This window comes from Amphiura filiformis, chromosome 2, assembly GCF_039555335.1.
Source record: "Amphiura filiformis chromosome 2, Afil_fr2py, whole genome shotgun sequence".
Classification (NCBI taxonomy): domain Eukaryota; kingdom Metazoa; phylum Echinodermata; class Ophiuroidea; order Amphilepidida; family Amphiuridae; genus Amphiura; species Amphiura filiformis.
Genome location: NC_092629.1, coordinates 10,600,825 through 10,619,985, shown reverse-complemented (window position 1 = coordinate 10,619,985; position 19,161 = coordinate 10,600,825). Strand labels below are relative to the sequence as shown.

General features: G+C 35.5%; 1 protein-coding gene across 1 annotated transcript; it reads left to right on the top strand.

Moving 5' to 3' along the window:
• The first annotated feature begins 223 nt into the window (after positions 1 to 223).
• On the top strand, positions 224 to 11,330 carry LOC140138151 (uncharacterized). The gene is made up of 7 exons (XM_072160087.1): positions 224 to 334; positions 400 to 601; positions 2,520 to 2,714; positions 2,902 to 3,057; positions 3,746 to 3,974; positions 9,093 to 9,301; positions 10,979 to 11,330. Exons 1-7 carry the CDS (start codon positions 224 to 226, stop codon positions 11,215 to 11,217), a joined length of 1,341 nt encoding a protein of 446 aa, XP_072016188.1. The 3' UTR covers positions 11,218 to 11,330.
• The last annotated feature ends 7,831 nt before the right edge of the window (positions 11,331 to 19,161 follow it).

Sequence of the window (19,161 nt, the reverse complement as noted above, 5' to 3'; positions counted from 1 at the left end):
CACAGAACTGAAAACGCGACTTCTGTCGCAAAGCAGAATCAAAACATCTAAGGCTAAGGTTGTATAATTCTTGATTAAATGACCTTACTGGATTTGATTAATTTCGATAAAAGTAAATATATTATCTGTTATCATCGGATTAGCAATCTGAAGCGACAAGATATCATTACCCTATGTATCTTATACGGTCGGTCCGTCACTTCCCAATATCAACAGAATAACGATGGCGACTGTTCAAACTTTATTCCTGCTCACAGTCTGTCTTTCAACTTTCATATCAACCCAATCGACTCTTCTTCCTCCTGCAATATTTGGTGTACCACTCAACGGCACGGTAAACGCGACATTCAAAGACTTTACTGGAGAACAGACATTTCGAATCAATTTTGGGTTCGTCAGAAAGATTCTGGTAAAGATGTGTTAAGTTTCATCCATCGAAGTTACACGCAATTCCAACAGTTCGACGGCGCAATACCATGGTATTATAAGTTTGATTTACCGCATGTTAAAAATGCAACGGTGGCATCTTTGAATGACTATGTTCAACGTGTGTTTCGTAAACGAGGTCTGCTAGAGACGGTTTTGTTCGGCGACTTTTTAGGTACGTTTTGCCAAGGTTCAGTTCTTTTTAACATGAATTTCTTTTCTTTTTTCACCAAAATTGGTTTGGAATATGTTTACAAAGTAATGACTCAACTTAAAATAACTTAATTAAAACTTTTATGATGTTAAAATTCATAAAGGATTTAAAAGAAATATTTAGTAATTATATCTACAACGACCAATTAATATAAAAGAAGGAAATGCATTTGGGTAATTCTCTGAAAAGGTGTACTATTGGAAGATAGGCAAATATGAATTTGAAAATGATTATAAAAATGTTTCCTTTACATATCTGTAAGGATGTAAGTCTCTAGTGCATGAAAACAATATTTGGCGCAATCTTTAGGGCGCCCTCTATATTATAGAGGGCGTAATCTGCAGGTTGTGCCAGGTGAGCATCATCTCCATCACATTTAGGCCAAAAAGGAAAAAGGACAAAAACATTGTCAAAACTCTTAATTATGAGTTTTATGGATAACTTGTAAGTTGCTTGATTCATGTTTGCTTTTTTCATTAAAAAAAAATATGATTTTGTACTTTCGTCATTTAGTTGGGACAATGAGAGGCAGGCTGTACAGAAAAAGTCATGTCTGTTGGTATTTTTTTTATACAAACTTAAGTATATTCATAATTTTGCTTGAAATAACTAAATAAATTTCTATTGACATAGTAAACACATACAATATCAATTACATTTCCAAATAGTAAATTCCATGTTGTCTGGGTCAAAGGTCAAATAAAGATCAACAACAATTGTGATGGAGATGACATTGCTGTGATGGAGATGATAGTGATGTGACGGAGATGATATTTCTACACAAATTCCTATAGAGAATCATCTCCGTCATAATTGCACCGATTAATTTGATTTCAGTAATGTTTTCACACTACTTGAAAATGAAATTCATACAGATGAGAAGGTTTAGAATTGGTAAGCATTTTCTGATAAACTAAACTGGACTTCGCTGTATCTCAAGATCCGGTGCTGTGATGGAGATGATGGTGATGTGACGGAGAGGATATTTCTACACGAATTCCTATAGAGAATCATCTCCGCCACGGCAAATTGTGACGCCAACTGATGTAGCGGAGATGATGGTTCAGACATTGCTTACGGTTAATAGCAGGGTTAAGCTTACCCACGTGTTACATATCACCACAACAGCTTGTGGGACATATTCAACCATCATTATTTTCCGGAAAAATTCAACAATAACACTTATATCAAATTGATCAGAAACGTTTGGAGATGATGTTGAATAAAGGTACGCGCCTGTATACTTGAAGATACCCTCAAAATTGGCAGGAAAAGAGTGCCAATGTGCAGCTATTTCGGGTTGATGTTTTTCGTCGTCTGTAAACGGCAGCGTACAGGGTCAAATTATTGACCTCTGATATTTGGTCTTCACTTCCAGCCGTTTTGATGCCAATGTGACGGCAATGATGCAAAACTACGGGACAGCAATTTTTTGACACACATTTTTGAATTATTCCATAAAATTGACTTTAGAAGTGGTTTTAAGCATTTAAACCTTCTTAGACATGATATTTACCCCAGTCAGTGGTAATTTTCCTTCCCACACTTGCTCACAAAAATACTACAAAATCACTAAAATTCGGTGCGTGACATCGGGACATGGGGTTTTCAGGGGGGGGTCGTCAGATATTGAAGAATTTTTTGACTCCAAGAAATTTTTCCCACTTGGATGTTCTTAACTATTTTTATACATGCAAAAGTCCATGACTAAGCCAAAAAAGAAAAAAAAATCCGCTTTTAAAACTTTTATGAGCGCCGAAAGTCGCAGGACTTAAAAGTTCACCTTTTCAGAGAATCACCCATTTATCAAATCGAATATTTAAGTTAATTTGTCGTAGTGGGCTTGCATAAAAAAGGTATATCATTATTTCCCTTACAGGCATCAATTGGGATGGTAACAACAGCTTATACATGCGAGACTTTGCAACCTTTATGCGTATGTTAATCCGTGATAGGCTACCTGCCTTCCCACCCGAACCTCCAGTATTTGACAATGAAGACGACGCCATTACTGAAACTATTTGTCCGTTTGAAAACTATATCTTCCTCAAGTCATTCCGTCACGATGACGTAGGTGAGTAAAATTCACTCCTATTTTATCTTCCTTTGCTCTTCCCTCGAACCCATCCCGGCTTGAGTCGTGGAGCGATCATGATAAACGGGAATAATCAAATTTCAATTGTTGAACAATTACTCTTGATTTTATCGTTTTTCTTATAATCATGTTCTTTTTTATTTTGCGTTATTGATTACACCTGCAGGTACAAAGGCGTTTTTACAGTATTACGGCGAGTATGTTGAAACACTCCCAGCCTTCGACGGCCCAGAGGATGATTCCGATGTCTGGCTTCCCGTGGGTGGTGGCCCTCTTAAGTATCCATATCACTATGTTACAACACAAGTTCATTTTAACCCAGGTACGATTTCATATACGTAGCACTGTGAATTTCGCAAAATTATGAATACTAGATTGATATAAACCTGAGACGAATATACCTATACCTTAGGTATATTCGTCTCAGATATAAACCGCTCCTTGAAGCAATTTGCGCGACCTCAAAAAATCGATAGCCGGTGGCACCCTTTGTGGTGATATATGACACAACATTAACGCTAGATTGAACAGGTAATCCTTATAGACCTGCGTAGACAAGGGCAGGGGAAGAGTGGCCCTCCCCCGAAAAAATTTCCAGGGACACAATGGGGACAGTAATAGCAAAATGTCCTAAAAATTACCAAAAAAAAATGACAACTGGTGACGAAAATCTCGTCTCACTAAGAGAAAGCCTTTAATTTTCTTGATTCTACGGTTTCCCGCCAACTGAAAGGATTGAAGTTCATGGAAACTTGGTATATCGCCATGCAGACATCTTCAATTAGGGCCAAATGAGTGAAAATTCCTCCGCTTAACTGATCCCCCCGGGAACTGATCGTAAAGCTGCGATGGTTATTATATGATAGGCTGGCTCGGGTTCTGCACTTATACACAACTGCGTCCCTGCACTATGGTTTATGGTGTGACTGTGTATTGGGCCATAGTAGTTAGGACTTCCTGTAAAGCCCAATGATTCAACTTTCTTTTCTGTACTGATTTTCTCTTATCAGGTGGCTACTTAAACGGGCACACAGTACGAATGTCATTCAGTACTTACAACAAATTCAACTTTTGCCAAAAAGATCGACTCAAAGAGTGGTTCACCAAACTCCATGGACACCGAAAACCTGACAGTATATTGGACATGGGCACTGGCAACGGAATTTCTGCAATGGAAATGGCTAAACTCTTCCCTGACGCAACGGTGATTGGTATTGATATGGCGGCACCATATGTCAGGTACGCTGGGCCCATAAGCTAGAATGTATTTTTATACTCGTATCTCGAACCGTAGAAGCGTCCTTTTTTATATCTTTGATTAAAAGTATTATCCGTACTGATTAAACTTGGAATGGTTTGTATTATTTGCATGGCATAATTGAGCTTCATTATAAGCCGAAGCCTTAATTGACCGTATCGTAGACCTGTGCCTAAAAAAAAACGCATGAAAAAATCTGTATGCCACCCTAATACATAGTTTTTCTGCCGAAAGCAGTATGTATTGGAATTGGAACCTGAAACACGACTATTGGGCGGAATAATAGCCGGATTGCCATGACAAATCATTCTGTCAAGTGCTCTTTTTTATAGCGCTCAGGTTTGGGCTACGTTTTCCATGTTGCCACGAAGTTTTTACGGTACAAAGTGCTCAATGTGTCTGCATGTCGGACTAATGAATTATGCATTAGAAAAAAAAATGGCAGGGACGGTCATAAATTCTTTATACGGGGTTGTAGTAAAATGTTTGCCTTGAAGAGTGATTATAAATAATGTTTGACTTGATTCTGGACTTTGAAAAGAATATAAAGCTTTGAATGTGTAAAGTGTTTATTGTTTTAAAGAAGTTAATCTGAAATAAGGTATCTGTGAAGGATTTTAGGGATATTTAGAGGGCCTGCACCCCCCGTCTTACAAAAATGTCGAATTTTTTTGTGAATGGCACCTAAATAGTTCAGCCTGAGACGAATATTTAGGGGAGACCGGGGCAAAGTGGAACACGGGGCAAAGCGGAATCATCAGTCGGCTGCGGAGCAGGTGACTACAAGCTCCTATCTTTGGCTGCATCCTTTTTTGTACCTTGTGTACTTAACCCTCTATCTTTTTAACCAAATATCCCACAGAGTCGTGCGATATGTCAAACTTTTCCTCGTCGGTGGTCACATCTCTGTAGGATCATTGGTTAATGAGATATAGTCACTTTTTTGTACCTTGTCTACATACCCCTCTATCTTTTTAACCAAATATCCCACAGAGTCGTGCGATATGTCAAACTTTTCCTCTGGTCATAAAGAACAAAAAGTCAGTGGTCACATCTCTGTAGGATCATTGGTTAATGAGATATAGTCACTTTTTGTACTTTGTGTACTTACCCTCTATCTTTTTTAACCAAATATCCCACAGAGTCGTGCGATATGTCAAACTTTTCCTCTGGTCATAAAGAACAAAAAAGTCAGTGGTCACATCTCTGTAGGATCATTGGTAAATGAGATATAGTCACTTGTTTGTACTTTGTGTACTTACCCCTCTATCTTTTTAACCAAATATCCCACAGAGTCGTGCGATATGTCAAACTTTTCCTCTGGTCATAAAGAACAAAAAGGTCAGTGCTCACATCTCTGTAGGATCATTGGTTAATGAGATATACTACTTTGTGCATTTAACCCTCTATCTTGTTAACCAAATATACCACAGAGTCGTGCGATATCTGATATGTCAAACTTTACCTCTAGTACGTGAAGACCAAATATGTATCTTGTAAACCTTAAGTTTTGCCTTGCCTTGCTTCGTAATCCTGTTTGGGCTGGACAAACAAAAATGTTCCACTTTTCCCCAGTTTCCCCTAGGTATATTCGTCTCAGGTTAAGCTTACTGATATACAGGGATTGAATACGAGTGTCACGGCCCTGGTTAGTGTGCATTCAAATCAGGGATCCCTGTTCAAGGCCATCTTACTTAGCCGTCGGAAATGATTGCAAATTACACATTTGTAATCATTTGACCACAAAATATGATGTGAAAACACAGGTAAGCAATGAGAACAAGTCCTCAAACATTTGAAATTTGTAGCTTACTACAACCTGAGATGTACTCATATATACCATGTACATGTCAGATGTACGGTATATTGTATTGGCAAATATCCACAAAAGCGTTCATTATAAATTTATTTTGATAAATTGTCACATTTTATGCCATGTATTAATATCCTTAAAACTAACCGGTGGATTTGCGAACAATTTGTCGACATAAATGACCTTCGCGGGGAAACGGTAGCCCAAAATGGGTTATATTTGGTAATATGCAGACGAATGGTCAAATTAATAGAAAAATACCTGTGATAAATGTATCTGTACACATTGTCGCACTCCGAGTGACGTATGGTATATTTGCAACCCTGTGGTGGATTTGCGAACACTTTGTCGACATAATGATGTTCGCGGAGAAACGGTGGCCCAAAATGCGTTATTTTTGGTAATATGCAGACGAATGGCCAAATTAATAGAAAAATACCTGTGATAAATTTATCTGTACAAATTGTCGCACTACGAGTGACATATGGTATATTTGCAACCCTACTGTGGATTTGCGAACAATTTGTCGACATAAATGACCTTCGCGGAGAAACGGTAGCCCAAAATGGGTTATATTTGGTAATATGCAGACGAATGGTCAAATTAATAGAAAAATACCTGTGATAAATTTATCTGTACACATTGTCGCACTCCGAGTGACGTATGGTATATTTGCAACCCTGTGGTGGATTTGCGAACAATTTGTCGACATAATGATGTTCGCGGAGAAACGGTGGCCCAAAATGCGTTATTTTTGGTAATATGCAGACGAATGGCCAAATTAATAGAAAAATACCTGTGATAAATTTATCTGTACAAATTGTCGCACTACGAGTGACATATGGTATATTTGCAACCCTACTGTGGATTTGCGAACAATTTGTCGACATAAATGACGTTCGCGGAGAAATGGTGGCCCAAAATGCGTTATTTTTGGTAATATGCAGACGAATGGCCAAATTAATAGAAAAATATATACCTGTGATAAATTTATCTGTACAAATTGTCGCACTCCGAGTGACATATGGTATATTTGCAACCCTACTGTGGATTTGCAAACAATTTGTCGACATAAATGACGCTTGGGATAAATTATTAGAAAAAAAGGGTTTTTTTGCCTAGGCCTGTCTTCCATGGATATTTCACATTGAAATTGTTTTGTTTAGAAAGGTGATTATTTAATTTAAAAAATGAGGGGTCAAAAGGAAAATAATTAGCAAAGCTATGGGCAAATGTATTTTGCCAAATTCTGTGACCATCATTGACGGTACCTTACAATGAATTAATGAACAAAAAAGCAAGTACCCATTATGCAACATTTTTCAGCACAGCAATCAATTTTACAGAAAAGAGATTTTATTTGAAAAAATCTTACTATCACTGTATGATAACGTCTGTATCAAGGTGTACCAATTGACACTTTTTGACTTTCAACCTGAAGTTTCTGGTGTCCAAATTTCAATTTTCTTTGTATTTCCTACACTGGGAGTTGAAGGAGGCCCTCTATTATCTATACGCATCCATGGCACATGATACGTGATTATACCCTAGTTTCCTTGTGTGTAGCCTTTTTCACTCTGTACGAAGGCTACAGCATCAATATATTGAAAAATGCAGGGTCCATCGATCATGCCAGTAAATGAATATTTTGTTTTGAGACTGATTATTCGGACTACCACCCGGCATGCAGGTATTCCTGCATTAAATACATCAGAATTATTACCATTGCAAGATGGCTTAAAGCTAGCATTTCAAGTATCTCTTATAAGCTAATAACAAATGGTGCCTGCTGGAATCTCTTGAGGCATTGTCTTTTTTAAAGACATTTCTTGTTAATGGTAGAGTGGATAATTGTAACCACGATTTTCTCATACATGGAACTCTCACTGCGAAAAGACATTATTATCAATTAAGAGTATACAGGGTATCCCAGAAAAAATTCCCGAACGAATATAATTGATCGTAAGTCGAGATATCGACATCAGAATCACAAAATTTAAAATGCAGCGCATAGTTTAGTTTGTTCTGCACTACATACGAAAATTTTATTTGATTCAGTTGACCGGTTGCGAAGAAATGAACGATTACATAAGGCGTGCATCAATTCAGTTCATTCCAAGTTTGATCAACAGACACTTTTTTCATACTCGCTCACCGCTTCCTAAAGTTTGTGTATATCATTAAATTTAGTCCATATTATCTATTTTATAATCGGACGGGGTTATGTCATTCATGCTTTCACTGAAGATGAATAACAGTTTGTCCGAGAAAACTTTGGTTTCTGCAATTGGAAGCTTTCCAACTTAACTTCAATTCTTTATATTCTGCAAATATGTTATATTTTAACTTTCCAAAGAACATTTTGACCCAAGAATAACAATGATCAAGTGCTTACAGCTTTACGTGTGATTTTTGATACCATGCAATATTAATGTTGAAGTTTAAAAAAAATTAAACTTTGCATTACAATTTCTTGGAAATATTCTAAAAAAATGAATGTGTGTGAGAAATTTCTAAGCCAGCTGGAATTCGTTATGCAATAATTCTTTATGCAACAATTATATCAACATTAACCAAAAAATATATTTACAAGTACAGAGCATTATCTTACATGCAAGCTTTCCATTTTAATATCATGCAGGTTTTCAAATTTGAACAAAACCTAATTAAATGTTTTGCAAGAAACAGATTGTTTAAAAGAACAAAAAGGGTTTCACACTGAAGCACATTGACAGTTTAAACCACTAGTGCGCATGTGAATGATCTTTCTTGCAAACTTGGAATGAAGTGAATTGACGCATGCCTTGTGTAATCGCTCATTTCTTCGCGATTAGTAAACAGATTCCAGTAAAATTGGCGTATAAGATGCAGAATAAGATGGGCTACACGCTGATGTTTAGATTTTTGGATTCTGATGTCTATTTCTCGACTTACGTCAAAATTCATTCACCCGGTAATTTTTTCTGGGACACCCTGTAGATAGTTAAATCATCAGATGACCAAAATTTTAACATAATTTATGATGACCTGAAACTTTCCTTGTTTTAACCAAAGTGTAAAGACCACAAATTTACAGTGCGCCCTTCTTTTTTGGGACCTGAGAGGAACGCACCAGTAGGGGTGAGAAAATTTGATGAACTTTTCATCACATAAATAGAAAACGTGTTATTTCTGTATAATTACTCAGACATTTTCGAATTTTTAGCTATATAGCTTGCTATTTTTCAGTGATTTGAAAGTATCTTATTCAGTTGCTAGAACCGATTTCATGTTATTTCTTTTTCAGATTTGCTCGTAAATATAAACTAGCTCTGGATCTCATCAACGTATTCTTCTACCAGGGTAATGTAGAATCGTTATACTATGAAGACAATACCTTTGATATCATACAATACACGTATGTTCTTCATGAGATGCCGTATCAGAATGCCAGGACAGTTCTGAAAGAAGCGTATAGAATACTGAAGCCAGGTGGCGTACTCAGTGGCTTTGATGGTGAGTTTGGAGTGATCGGCTATTCCAATTGAAATCCAAGACATGAACTTAATCTCCCGCACAACTTGAACAGAATTAACCCATTCAGATAGCCCCAGTTGAAATTCTCATTCCCCGTGTGGGAGACTATAAGATGTCTTCTAGGGGTGTATGGATTTAAACTGGAATAGCCGAATAAACGGTATAGGCCTTCCCTTGGGTCCGTGGATAACGACTGGTGATGTAGATTATACCATTATTAATCCACCAAAAACACGGACTCTATGACTTTTTAGACATTTTCCTTTCCATTTCCAAATAAGTTTATGGGCAGTTCACTCGGTTGAAGAGAGAGGTAATAGAGAGATTGCGAAATGAAGTTGGTAAAATTTTCATAGACAACGCCAACTTCATTCACATCGATAGAGTGTTCTTGATGTATTTCAAAACAAACGTTTTATTGGTTACTACATTAACCGCGTTTTAACGCTTGAACTCGGGCCATCAATAGCCGATCAAAAGAAAGCCATGTGTAAGCGACTGCATCAAAATTTCTCCCTTTTGTTCTGTCGAGTGGGTTGTTGGTCACACTAAAAAAACGAAGATTCTACCTTAGGCGATATGATAAAATCGCTAGGTGATATGGCCAATGGGGATTATGCCAGAAGCTATCGCTAATCCCATCATGTTATTTTTAAACTATAGCTAAATGTTTCAAATTGTAGGCATATATTATATAATAAAGGCTCAATTATCTAAAAGGTACAATGTATTATTTTTTGTCAATTTTAAATTTCCCATTTTAAATACAAAGCATAATGAATCACCTACTTTTTTCTTTCTTTCCCCTCCCTCTCAACATAGTTTCCCTTCTCGCCCTCTTTCTCCTACCCTCCCTTCTCCACATTCTCGCCTCCCTCTCCCCTCCATCTATCATCGCTCTCTCATAAGCCCACATTAATCTAATCTATAATACCCCACTCCCATTCCGGGTGCTCCCATTCCCCCCTCCCCAGTGGCATTGCCAGGATTTTTCTTGCAGGGGGGGGATGGGGGAGGCGACTTTCAAGGGGGAAACAGAACTCCATAAACCGGGGGTGCAAATGATCATTGCACCCTTTTTCACTATTACTGTAGTTATTGCTTAAGGGGGTACTACACCCCTGTGGTAAATATGTGACTATTTTTGCATTTTTCTCAAAAAATAATAACACACTGGTAACGAAAGTTATCTATATTATTGGGGCAAGGAATCCAATTACTTTACTGAAATTTCAGTGACTCAAGACAAGCGGTTCCGTATATATGATAGGAACATACTAGCGGTACCTCATTTCTTATCATAAATAACGAACCGCTTGTCTTGGGTCACTGAAATTCCAGTGTAGTAATTGGATTCCTTGCCCCTATAATATAGATAACTTTTGTTACCAGTGTGCATGTTATTAGTTTTTGAGAAAAATACAAAAATAGACACAAATTTATTGAGGGGTGTAGTACCCCCTTAACATAAGCGAAAACGGTCCCTTGATTATCCATACGCAGGGAGTGTCTCTGATCATTTTATTAAACTAAAAACCGAGTATTGCTTTTCTTTTTAGCGTTTGTTTCATTTTCCCTAACATTTTTTTCTGTATTACTCATGTCATTTTCATCATTATTTTCTCACCATTATCATTATTTTCTTATCCTTTTCAGTTACGTACTGGGAGAATGACTTTTGGCGGGAATTCAACATAGAGACTAACACATGGGGTGTCGAATGGAACGATACCAATCCCGATGTCCTCCATGGACCAGAGCCTTATATGGCAGAATACCAGCACGGAACTAAACTACCACATTTATTGAAGGAATTAGGATTTATTGAAGTAACTAAAATCAGATATTCTAACTTTGACGGTATCTATATTTTCCAAAAACCAGATTCCAATTAGTTGGAGCTTAGTTTTATAAACTTAAAAACAGGGTAATTTTCATATAGAAGAAAACCGTCATGGGACAAAACGGTTTTGGACAAAAGCATTGGGATTTATGAAAGTACATGTAATTGCCATCCGAAATTCTAACTTTTGTGTTATCTATATTTTCCAAATACCTTCCGATTAATTAAAAGCTTTATCTCGATTAGTTACATCTTTGTTTTAAAAACAGGGTAATTTTCATATAATAACAGCAAGGAAACTAAAAAACCATGTCTATTGAATGAATTAGGATTTATGGAAGTAACTAAGATCACAATATTCTAACTTTTGATGGTATATAATTTTCCAAACATTCTAATTACTTTGTACTGTGGTTTTATATGCAATAAAAGAAATGAATATGTATGTATAAAACAGGATAATTTACATATTAAAAGAATATAAGCACGAGAATAAACTACCACGCCTGTTGAATTTGGATTTTTTAAGGTAACTCAGATCAGATCTTCTAACTGTGATTGTCAGTATTTTTCTAAACCAGATTCCGATTAGTTTTGGTAAGCATTAACTCAAAAACAGAGTAGGCCTACTTTCATTTTGAAGTAACTACGAGATCCGATATTCCAACTTGATTTTTCATGATTCAGTTTCCAAAAATTACTTTTTGTCTCATATAAACCCGCCGTGATTGCAATCTTCGGTAGACAGTCAAAATGATAATTGTTAAAAAAATCATTAAACATAACGAAAAAATAGAGGTATAAATTATTTTCTTTGAAGGCCCTAAGGCTGCGTTCACATAGAAGTATACTATTCGGGTATACGGTGCACGTTTTGCAGGTACACGCGTATAGCTTCAATCGAGCAGGGCAATTTCATAGTACCGGGTCACATAAGGCTACGATCACATAGAAGTATACTATTCGGGTATACGGTGCACGTTTTGCAGGTGTACGCGTATAGCTTAAATCGAGCAAGGTAATTTCATAGTAGGCCTACCGGGTCACATAGGGCACTATTCGAAAAGGCCGTATACCTGCGTATAGTATAGTATAGTATAGTGGGAATCGTGCGTGTTCGATTTTAGTGCAGCGTATACCGTCCTAATTTTAAAACTAAACCATATGTGGGTAAATTCATATTTTTTAAATAGGTGCACTATCTAATTCTGCACATTATGACACCTCATTGAATGCAATGTGACCTCAAGAAGTAAAGTTACAAGCATTTAATTAGACGAAGAAAATTGGTAAATTGACCTACTCGCTATTCACTATACGAAATACGCTCATTCGATCAGGCTGAGTTCACATAGTATACGCCTATAAATATATTATATTATGAACTCAACCTGATCGAATGAGCGTATTTCGTATAGCGAATACCGTATACCGTATACTTCTATGTGAACTCAGCCTAAATGCTATCTACAGAAGATAGCATGCAAAGCAAAAAACATAATGTTCCAAATAAAAACATTGCCTAACACACGTTCTATATGATGATGATTCAGTGCGCAAAATCCCGGGGCCGGTAAAACGACTATAATTTGCCGCGCGCCTAGAAAAAAAGTCGGCATTAGGCCGAACGCAAAGCTATAAAGAAAATGCTAAAATGAAGAAGCTGACGAAAATTTAAAACGACACTTATATAGCAGAGATTATTGGGAACATGGAGGAAAGAAAATAAGAAACAAATCAAAAAAGCAAAACAAAAACAAAACAAAATCAAAACAAATGAAAACAAAAAACAATGATGATTCAGTGCAAAAACCCACCTTTTTGTCTCGTATAAACCAGCCGTGATTGCTATCTTCGGTAGACAGTCAAAATGATAATTATGAAAAAAATCATTAAACATAAAGAAAAATAGAGGTATGAATTATTTTCTTTGAAGGCCCTAAATGCTATCTACAGAAGATAGCAAGCAAAGCAAAAACCATGCAAAAACATAATGTTCCAAATAAAAATATTGCCTAACACGCGTTCTAGATGATGATGATTCAGTGCGCAAAATCCCGGGGCCGGTAAAACGACTATAATTTGCTGCGCGCCTAGAAAAAAAAAGCCGGCATTAGGCCGAATGCAAAGCTATAAAGAAAATGTTAAAATGAAGATTATTGGGAACATGAAGAAAAGAAAATAAGAAACAAATCAAAAAAGCAAAACAAAAACAACAAATCAAAACAAAAGAAAAAACAATGATGATTCAGTGCGCAAAAAAACACACCTTTTTGTCTCATATAAACCAGCCGTGATTGCTATCTTCGGTAGACTGTCAAAATGATAATTATTAAAAAAATCATTAAACATAAAGAAAAAATAGAGGTATGATATATTTTCTTTGAAGGCCCTAAATGCTATCTACAGAAGATAGCAAGCAAAGCAAAAACCATGCAAAAACATAATGTTCCAAATAAAAACATTGCCTAACACGCGTTCTAGATGATGATGATTCAGTGCGTAAAATCCCGGGCCGGTAAAACGATTATAATTTGCCGCGCGCCTAGAAAAAAAGTCGCCATTAGGCCGAATGCAAAGCTATAAAGAAAATGTTAAAATGAAGAAGCTGACGAAAATTTAAAACGACACTTAGCCTATATAGCAGAGATTATTGGGAACATGGAGGAAAGAAAATAAGAAACAAATCAAAAAAGCAAAACAAAAACAAAACAAAATCAAAACAAAAGAAAACAAAAAACAATGATGATTCAGTGCACAAAAAAAACCACCTTTTTGTCTCATATAAACCAGCCGTGATTGCTATCTTCGGTAGACAGTCAAAATGATAATTATGACAAAAATCATTAAACATAAAGAAAAATAGAGGTATGAATTATTTTCTTTGAAGGCCCTAAATGCTATCTACAGAAGATAGCAAGCAAAGCAAAAACCATGCAAAAACATAATGTTCCAAATAAAAACATTGCCTAACACGCGTTCTAGATGATGATGATTTAGTGCGTAAAATCCCGGGGCCGGTAAAACGACTATAATTTGCCGCGCGCCTAGAAAAAAAAGTCGGCATTAGGCCGAACGCAAAGCTATAAAGAAAATGTTAAAATGAAGAAGCTGACGAAAATTTAAAACGACACTTATAACAGAGACTATTGGGAACATGAAGGAAAGAAAATAAGAAACAAATCAAAAAAGCAAAACAAAAACAAATCAAAACAAAAGAAAAGAAAAAACAATGATGATTCAGTACGCAAAAAAAATTCTTTTTGTCTCATATAAACCCGCCGTGATTGCTATCTTCGGTAGACAGTCAAAATGATAATTATGAAAAAAATCATTAAACATAAAGAAAAAATAGAGGTATGAATTATTTTTTTTGAAGGCCCTAAATGCTATCTACAGAAGATAGCAACCAAAGCAAAAAAAATGCAAAACAAAAACAAAGCAAAATCAAAACAAAAAAACAATGATGATTCAGTACGCAAAAAAATTATTTTTGTCTCATACAAACCCGCCGTCTATCTTCGGTAGACAGTCAAAATGATAATCATTAAAAAAATCATTAAGCATAAAAAAAAATAGAGGTATGAAATATTTTCTTTGAAGGCCCTAAATGCTATCTACAGAAGATAGCAAGCAAAGCAAAAACCATGCAAAAACATAATGTTCAAAATAAAAACATTGCCTAACACACGTTCTAGATGATGATGATTCAGTGCGCAAAATCCAGGGCCGGTAAAACGACTATAATTTGCCGCGCGCCTAGAAAAAAAGTCGGCAGTTGGCCCAATGCAAAGCTATAAAAGAAAATTTTAAAATGAAGAAGCTGACGAAAATTTAAAATGACACTTATATAGCAGAGACTATTGGGAACATGAAGGAAAGAAAATAAGAAACAAATCAAAAAAGCAAAACAAAAACAACAAATCAAAACAAAAGAAAAGAAAAAACAATGATGATTCAGTGCGCAAAAAAACCCACCTTTTTGTCTCATATAAACCAGCCGTGATTGCTATCTTCGGTAGACTGTCAAAATGATAATTATTAAAAAAATCATTAAACATAGAGAAAAAATAGAGGTATGAATTATTTTCTTTGAAGGCCCTAAAAGCTATCTACAGAAGATAGCATGCAAAGCAAAAAACATGCAAAAACATAATGTTCCGAATAAAAACATTGCCTAACACGCGTTCTAGATGATGATGATTCAGTGCGCAAAATCCCGGGGCCGGTAAAACGACTATAATTTGCCGCGCGCCTAGAAAAAAAGTCGGCATTAGGCCGAACACAAAGCTATAAAGAAAATGTTAAAATGAAGAAGCTGACGAAAATTTAAAACGACACTTATATAGCAGAGATTATTGGGAACATGGAGGAAAGAAAAAAAGAAACAAATCAAAAAAGCAAAACAAAAACAAAACAAAATCAAAACAAAAGAAAACAAAAAACAATGATGATTCAGTGCACAAAAAAAAACCCACCTTTTTGTCTCATATAAACCAGCCGTGATTGCTATCTTCGGTAGACAGTCAAAATGATAATTATGAAAAAAATCATTAAACATAAAGAAAAATAGAGGTATGAATTATTTTCTTTGAAGGCCCTAAATGCTATCTACAGAAGATAGCAAGCAAAGCAAAAACCATGCGAAAACATAATGTTCCAAATAATAATCATTGCCTAACACGCGTTCTAGATGATGATGATTCAGTGCGTAAAATCCCGGGCCGGTAAAACGACTATAATTTGCCGCGCGCCTAGAAAAAAACAGTCGGCATTAGGCCGAACGCAAAGCTATAAAGAAAATGTTAAAATGAAGAAGCTGACGAAAATTTAAAACGACACTTATAACAGAGACTATTGGGAACATGAAGGAAAGAAAATAAGAATCAAATCAAAAAAGCAAAACAAAAACAAAACAAAATCAAAACAAAAGAAAAGAAAAAACAATGATGATTCAGTACGCAAAAAAAAATTCTTTTTGTCTCACATAAACCCGCCGTGATTGCTATCTTCGGTAGACAGTCAAAATGATAATTATGAAAAAAATCATTAAACATAAAGAAAAAATAGAGGTATGAATTATTTTCTTTGAAGGCCCTAAATGCTATCTACAGAAGATAGCAAGCAAAGCAAAAACCATACAAAAACATAATGTTCAAAATAAAAACATTGCCTAACACACGTTCTAGATGATGATGATTTAGTGCGCAAAATCCCGGGGCCGGTAAAACGACTATATAATTTGCCGCGCGCCTAGAAAAAAGTCGGCAGTTGGCCCAATGCAAAGCTATAAAGAAAATTTTAAAATGAAGAAGCTGACGAAAATTTAAAATGACACTTATATAGCAGAGACTATTGGGAACATGAAGGAAAGAAAATAAGAAACAAATCAAAAAAGCAAAACAAAAACAACAAATCAAAACAAAAGAAAAGAAAAAACAATGATGATTCAGTGCGCAAAAAAAACACCTTTTTGTCTCATATAAACCAGCCGTGATTGCTATCTTCGGTAGACTGTCAAAATGATAATTATTAAAAAAATCATTAAACATAAAGAAAAGATAGAGGTATGAATTATTTTCTTTGAAGGCCCTAAATGCTATCTACAGAAGATAGCATGCACAGTAAAAAACATGCAAAAATATAATGTTCCAAATAAAAACATTGCCTAACACGCGTTTTAGATGATGATGATTCAGTGCGTAAAATCCCGGGGCCGGTAAAACGACTATAATTTGCCGCACGCCTAGAAAAAAAGTCGGCATTAGGCCGAACACAAAGCTATAAAGAAAATGTTAAAATGAAGAAGCTGACGAAAATTTAAAACGACACTTATATAGCAGAGATTATTGGGAACATGGAGGAAAGAAAATAAGAAACAAATCAAAAAAGCAAAACAAAAACAAAACAAAATCAAAACAAAAGAAAACAAAAAACAATGATGATTCAGTGCACACAAAAAACCCCACCTTTTTGTCTCATATAAACCAGCCGCGATTGCTATCTTCGGTAGACAGTCAAAATGATAATTATGAAAAAATCATTAAACATAAAGAAAAATAGAGGTATGAATTATTTTCTTTGAAGGCCCTAAATGCTATCTACAGAAGATAGCAAGCAAAGCAAAAACCATACAAAAACATAATGTTCAAAATAAAAACATTGCCTAACACACGTTCTAGATGATGATGATTTAGTGCGCAAAATCCCGGGGCCGGTAAAACGACTATATAATTTGCCGCGCGCCTAGAAAAAAGTCGGCAGTTGGCCCAATGCAAAGCTATAAAAGAAAATTTTAAAATGAAGAAGCTGACGAAAATTTAAAATGACACTTATATAGCCGAAACTATTGGGAACATGAAGGAAAGAAAATAAGAAACAAATCAAAAAAGCAAAACAAAAACAACAAATCAAAACAAAAGAAAAGAAAAAACAATGATGATTCAGTGCGCAAAAAAACCCACCTTTTTGTCTCATATAAACCAGCCGTGATTGCTATCTTCGGTAGACTGTCAAAATGATAATTATTAAAAAAATCATTAAACATAGAGAAAAAATAGAGGTATGAATTATTTTCTTTGAAGGCCCTAAATGCTATCTACAGAAGATAGCATGCAAAGCAAAAAACATGCAAAAACATAATGTTCCAAATAAAAACATTGCCTAACACGCGTTCTAGATGATGATGATTCAGTGCGTAAAATCCCGGGGCCGGTAAAACGATTATAATTTGCCGTGCGCCTAGAAAAAAAGTCGGCATTAGGCCGAACACAAAGCTATAAAGAAAATGTTAAAATGAAGAAGCTGACGAAAATTTAAAACGACACTTATATAGCAGAGATTATTGGGAACATGGAGGAAAGAAAAAAAGAAACAAATCAAAAAAGCAAAACAAAAACAAAACAAAATCAAAACAAAAGAAAACAAAAAACAATGATGATTCAGTGCACAAAAAAAACCCCACCTTTTTGTCTCATATAAACCAGCCGTAATTGCTATCTTCGGTAGACAGTCAAAATGATAATTATGAAAAAAATCATTAAACATAAAGAAAAATAGAGGTATGAATTATTTTCTTTGAAGGCCCTAAATGCTATCTACAGAAGATAGCAAGCAAAGCAAAAACCATGCGAAAACATAATGTTCCAAATAATAATCATTGCCTAACACGCGTTCTAGATGATGATGATTCAGTGCGTAAAATCCCGGGGCCGGTAAAACGACTATAATTTGCCGCGCGCCTAGAAAAAACAGTCGGCATTAGGCCGAACGCAAAGCTATAAAGAAAATGTTAAAATGAAGAAGCTGACGAAAATTTAAAACGACACTTATAACAGAGACTATTGGGAACATGAAGGAAAGAAAATAAGAAACAAATCAAAAAAGCAAAACAAAAACAAAACAAAATCAAAACAAAAGAAAAGAAAAAACAATGATGATTCAGTACGCAAAAAATTTACTTTTGTCTCATATAAACCCGCCGTGATTGCTATCTTCGGTAGACAGTCAAAATGATAATTATGAAAAAAATCATTAAACATAAAGAAAAAATAGAGGTATGAATTATTTTTTTTGAAGGCCCTAAATGCTATCTACAGAAGATAGCAAGCAAAGCAAAAAACATGCAAAACAAAAACAAAGCAAAATCAAAACAAAAGAAAACAAAAAAACAATGATGATTCAGTACGCAAAAAAAATTACTTTTTGTCTCATACAAACCCGCCGTCTATCTTCGGTAGACTGTCAAAATGATAATCATGAAAAAAATCATTAAGCATAAAAAAAAAATAGAGGTATGAATTATTTTCTTTGAAGGCCCTAAATGCTATCTACAGAAGATAGCAAGCAAAGCAAAAACCATGCAAAAACATAATGTTCAAAATAAAAACATTGCCTAACACACGTTCTAGATGATGATGATTCAGTGCGCAAAATCCCGGGGCCGGTAAAACGACTATATAATTTGCCGCGCGCCTAGAAAAAAGTCGACAGTTGG

Excerpts from the sequence above, each read along its gene's own strand:
- LOC140138151 (XM_072160087.1), top strand. The coding sequence starts at position 224 with ATGGCGACTGTTCAAACTTTATTCCTGCTCACAGTCTGTCTTTCAACT. Across the intron at positions 2,715-2,901 it reads ATTCCGTCACGATGACGTAG|GTACAAAGGCGTTTTTACAG; the intron begins GTGAGTAAAATT and ends TTACACCTGCAG. Across the intron at positions 9,302-10,978 it reads CGTACTCAGTGGCTTTGATG|TTACGTACTGGGAGAATGAC; the intron begins GTGAGTTTGGAG and ends TATCCTTTTCAG.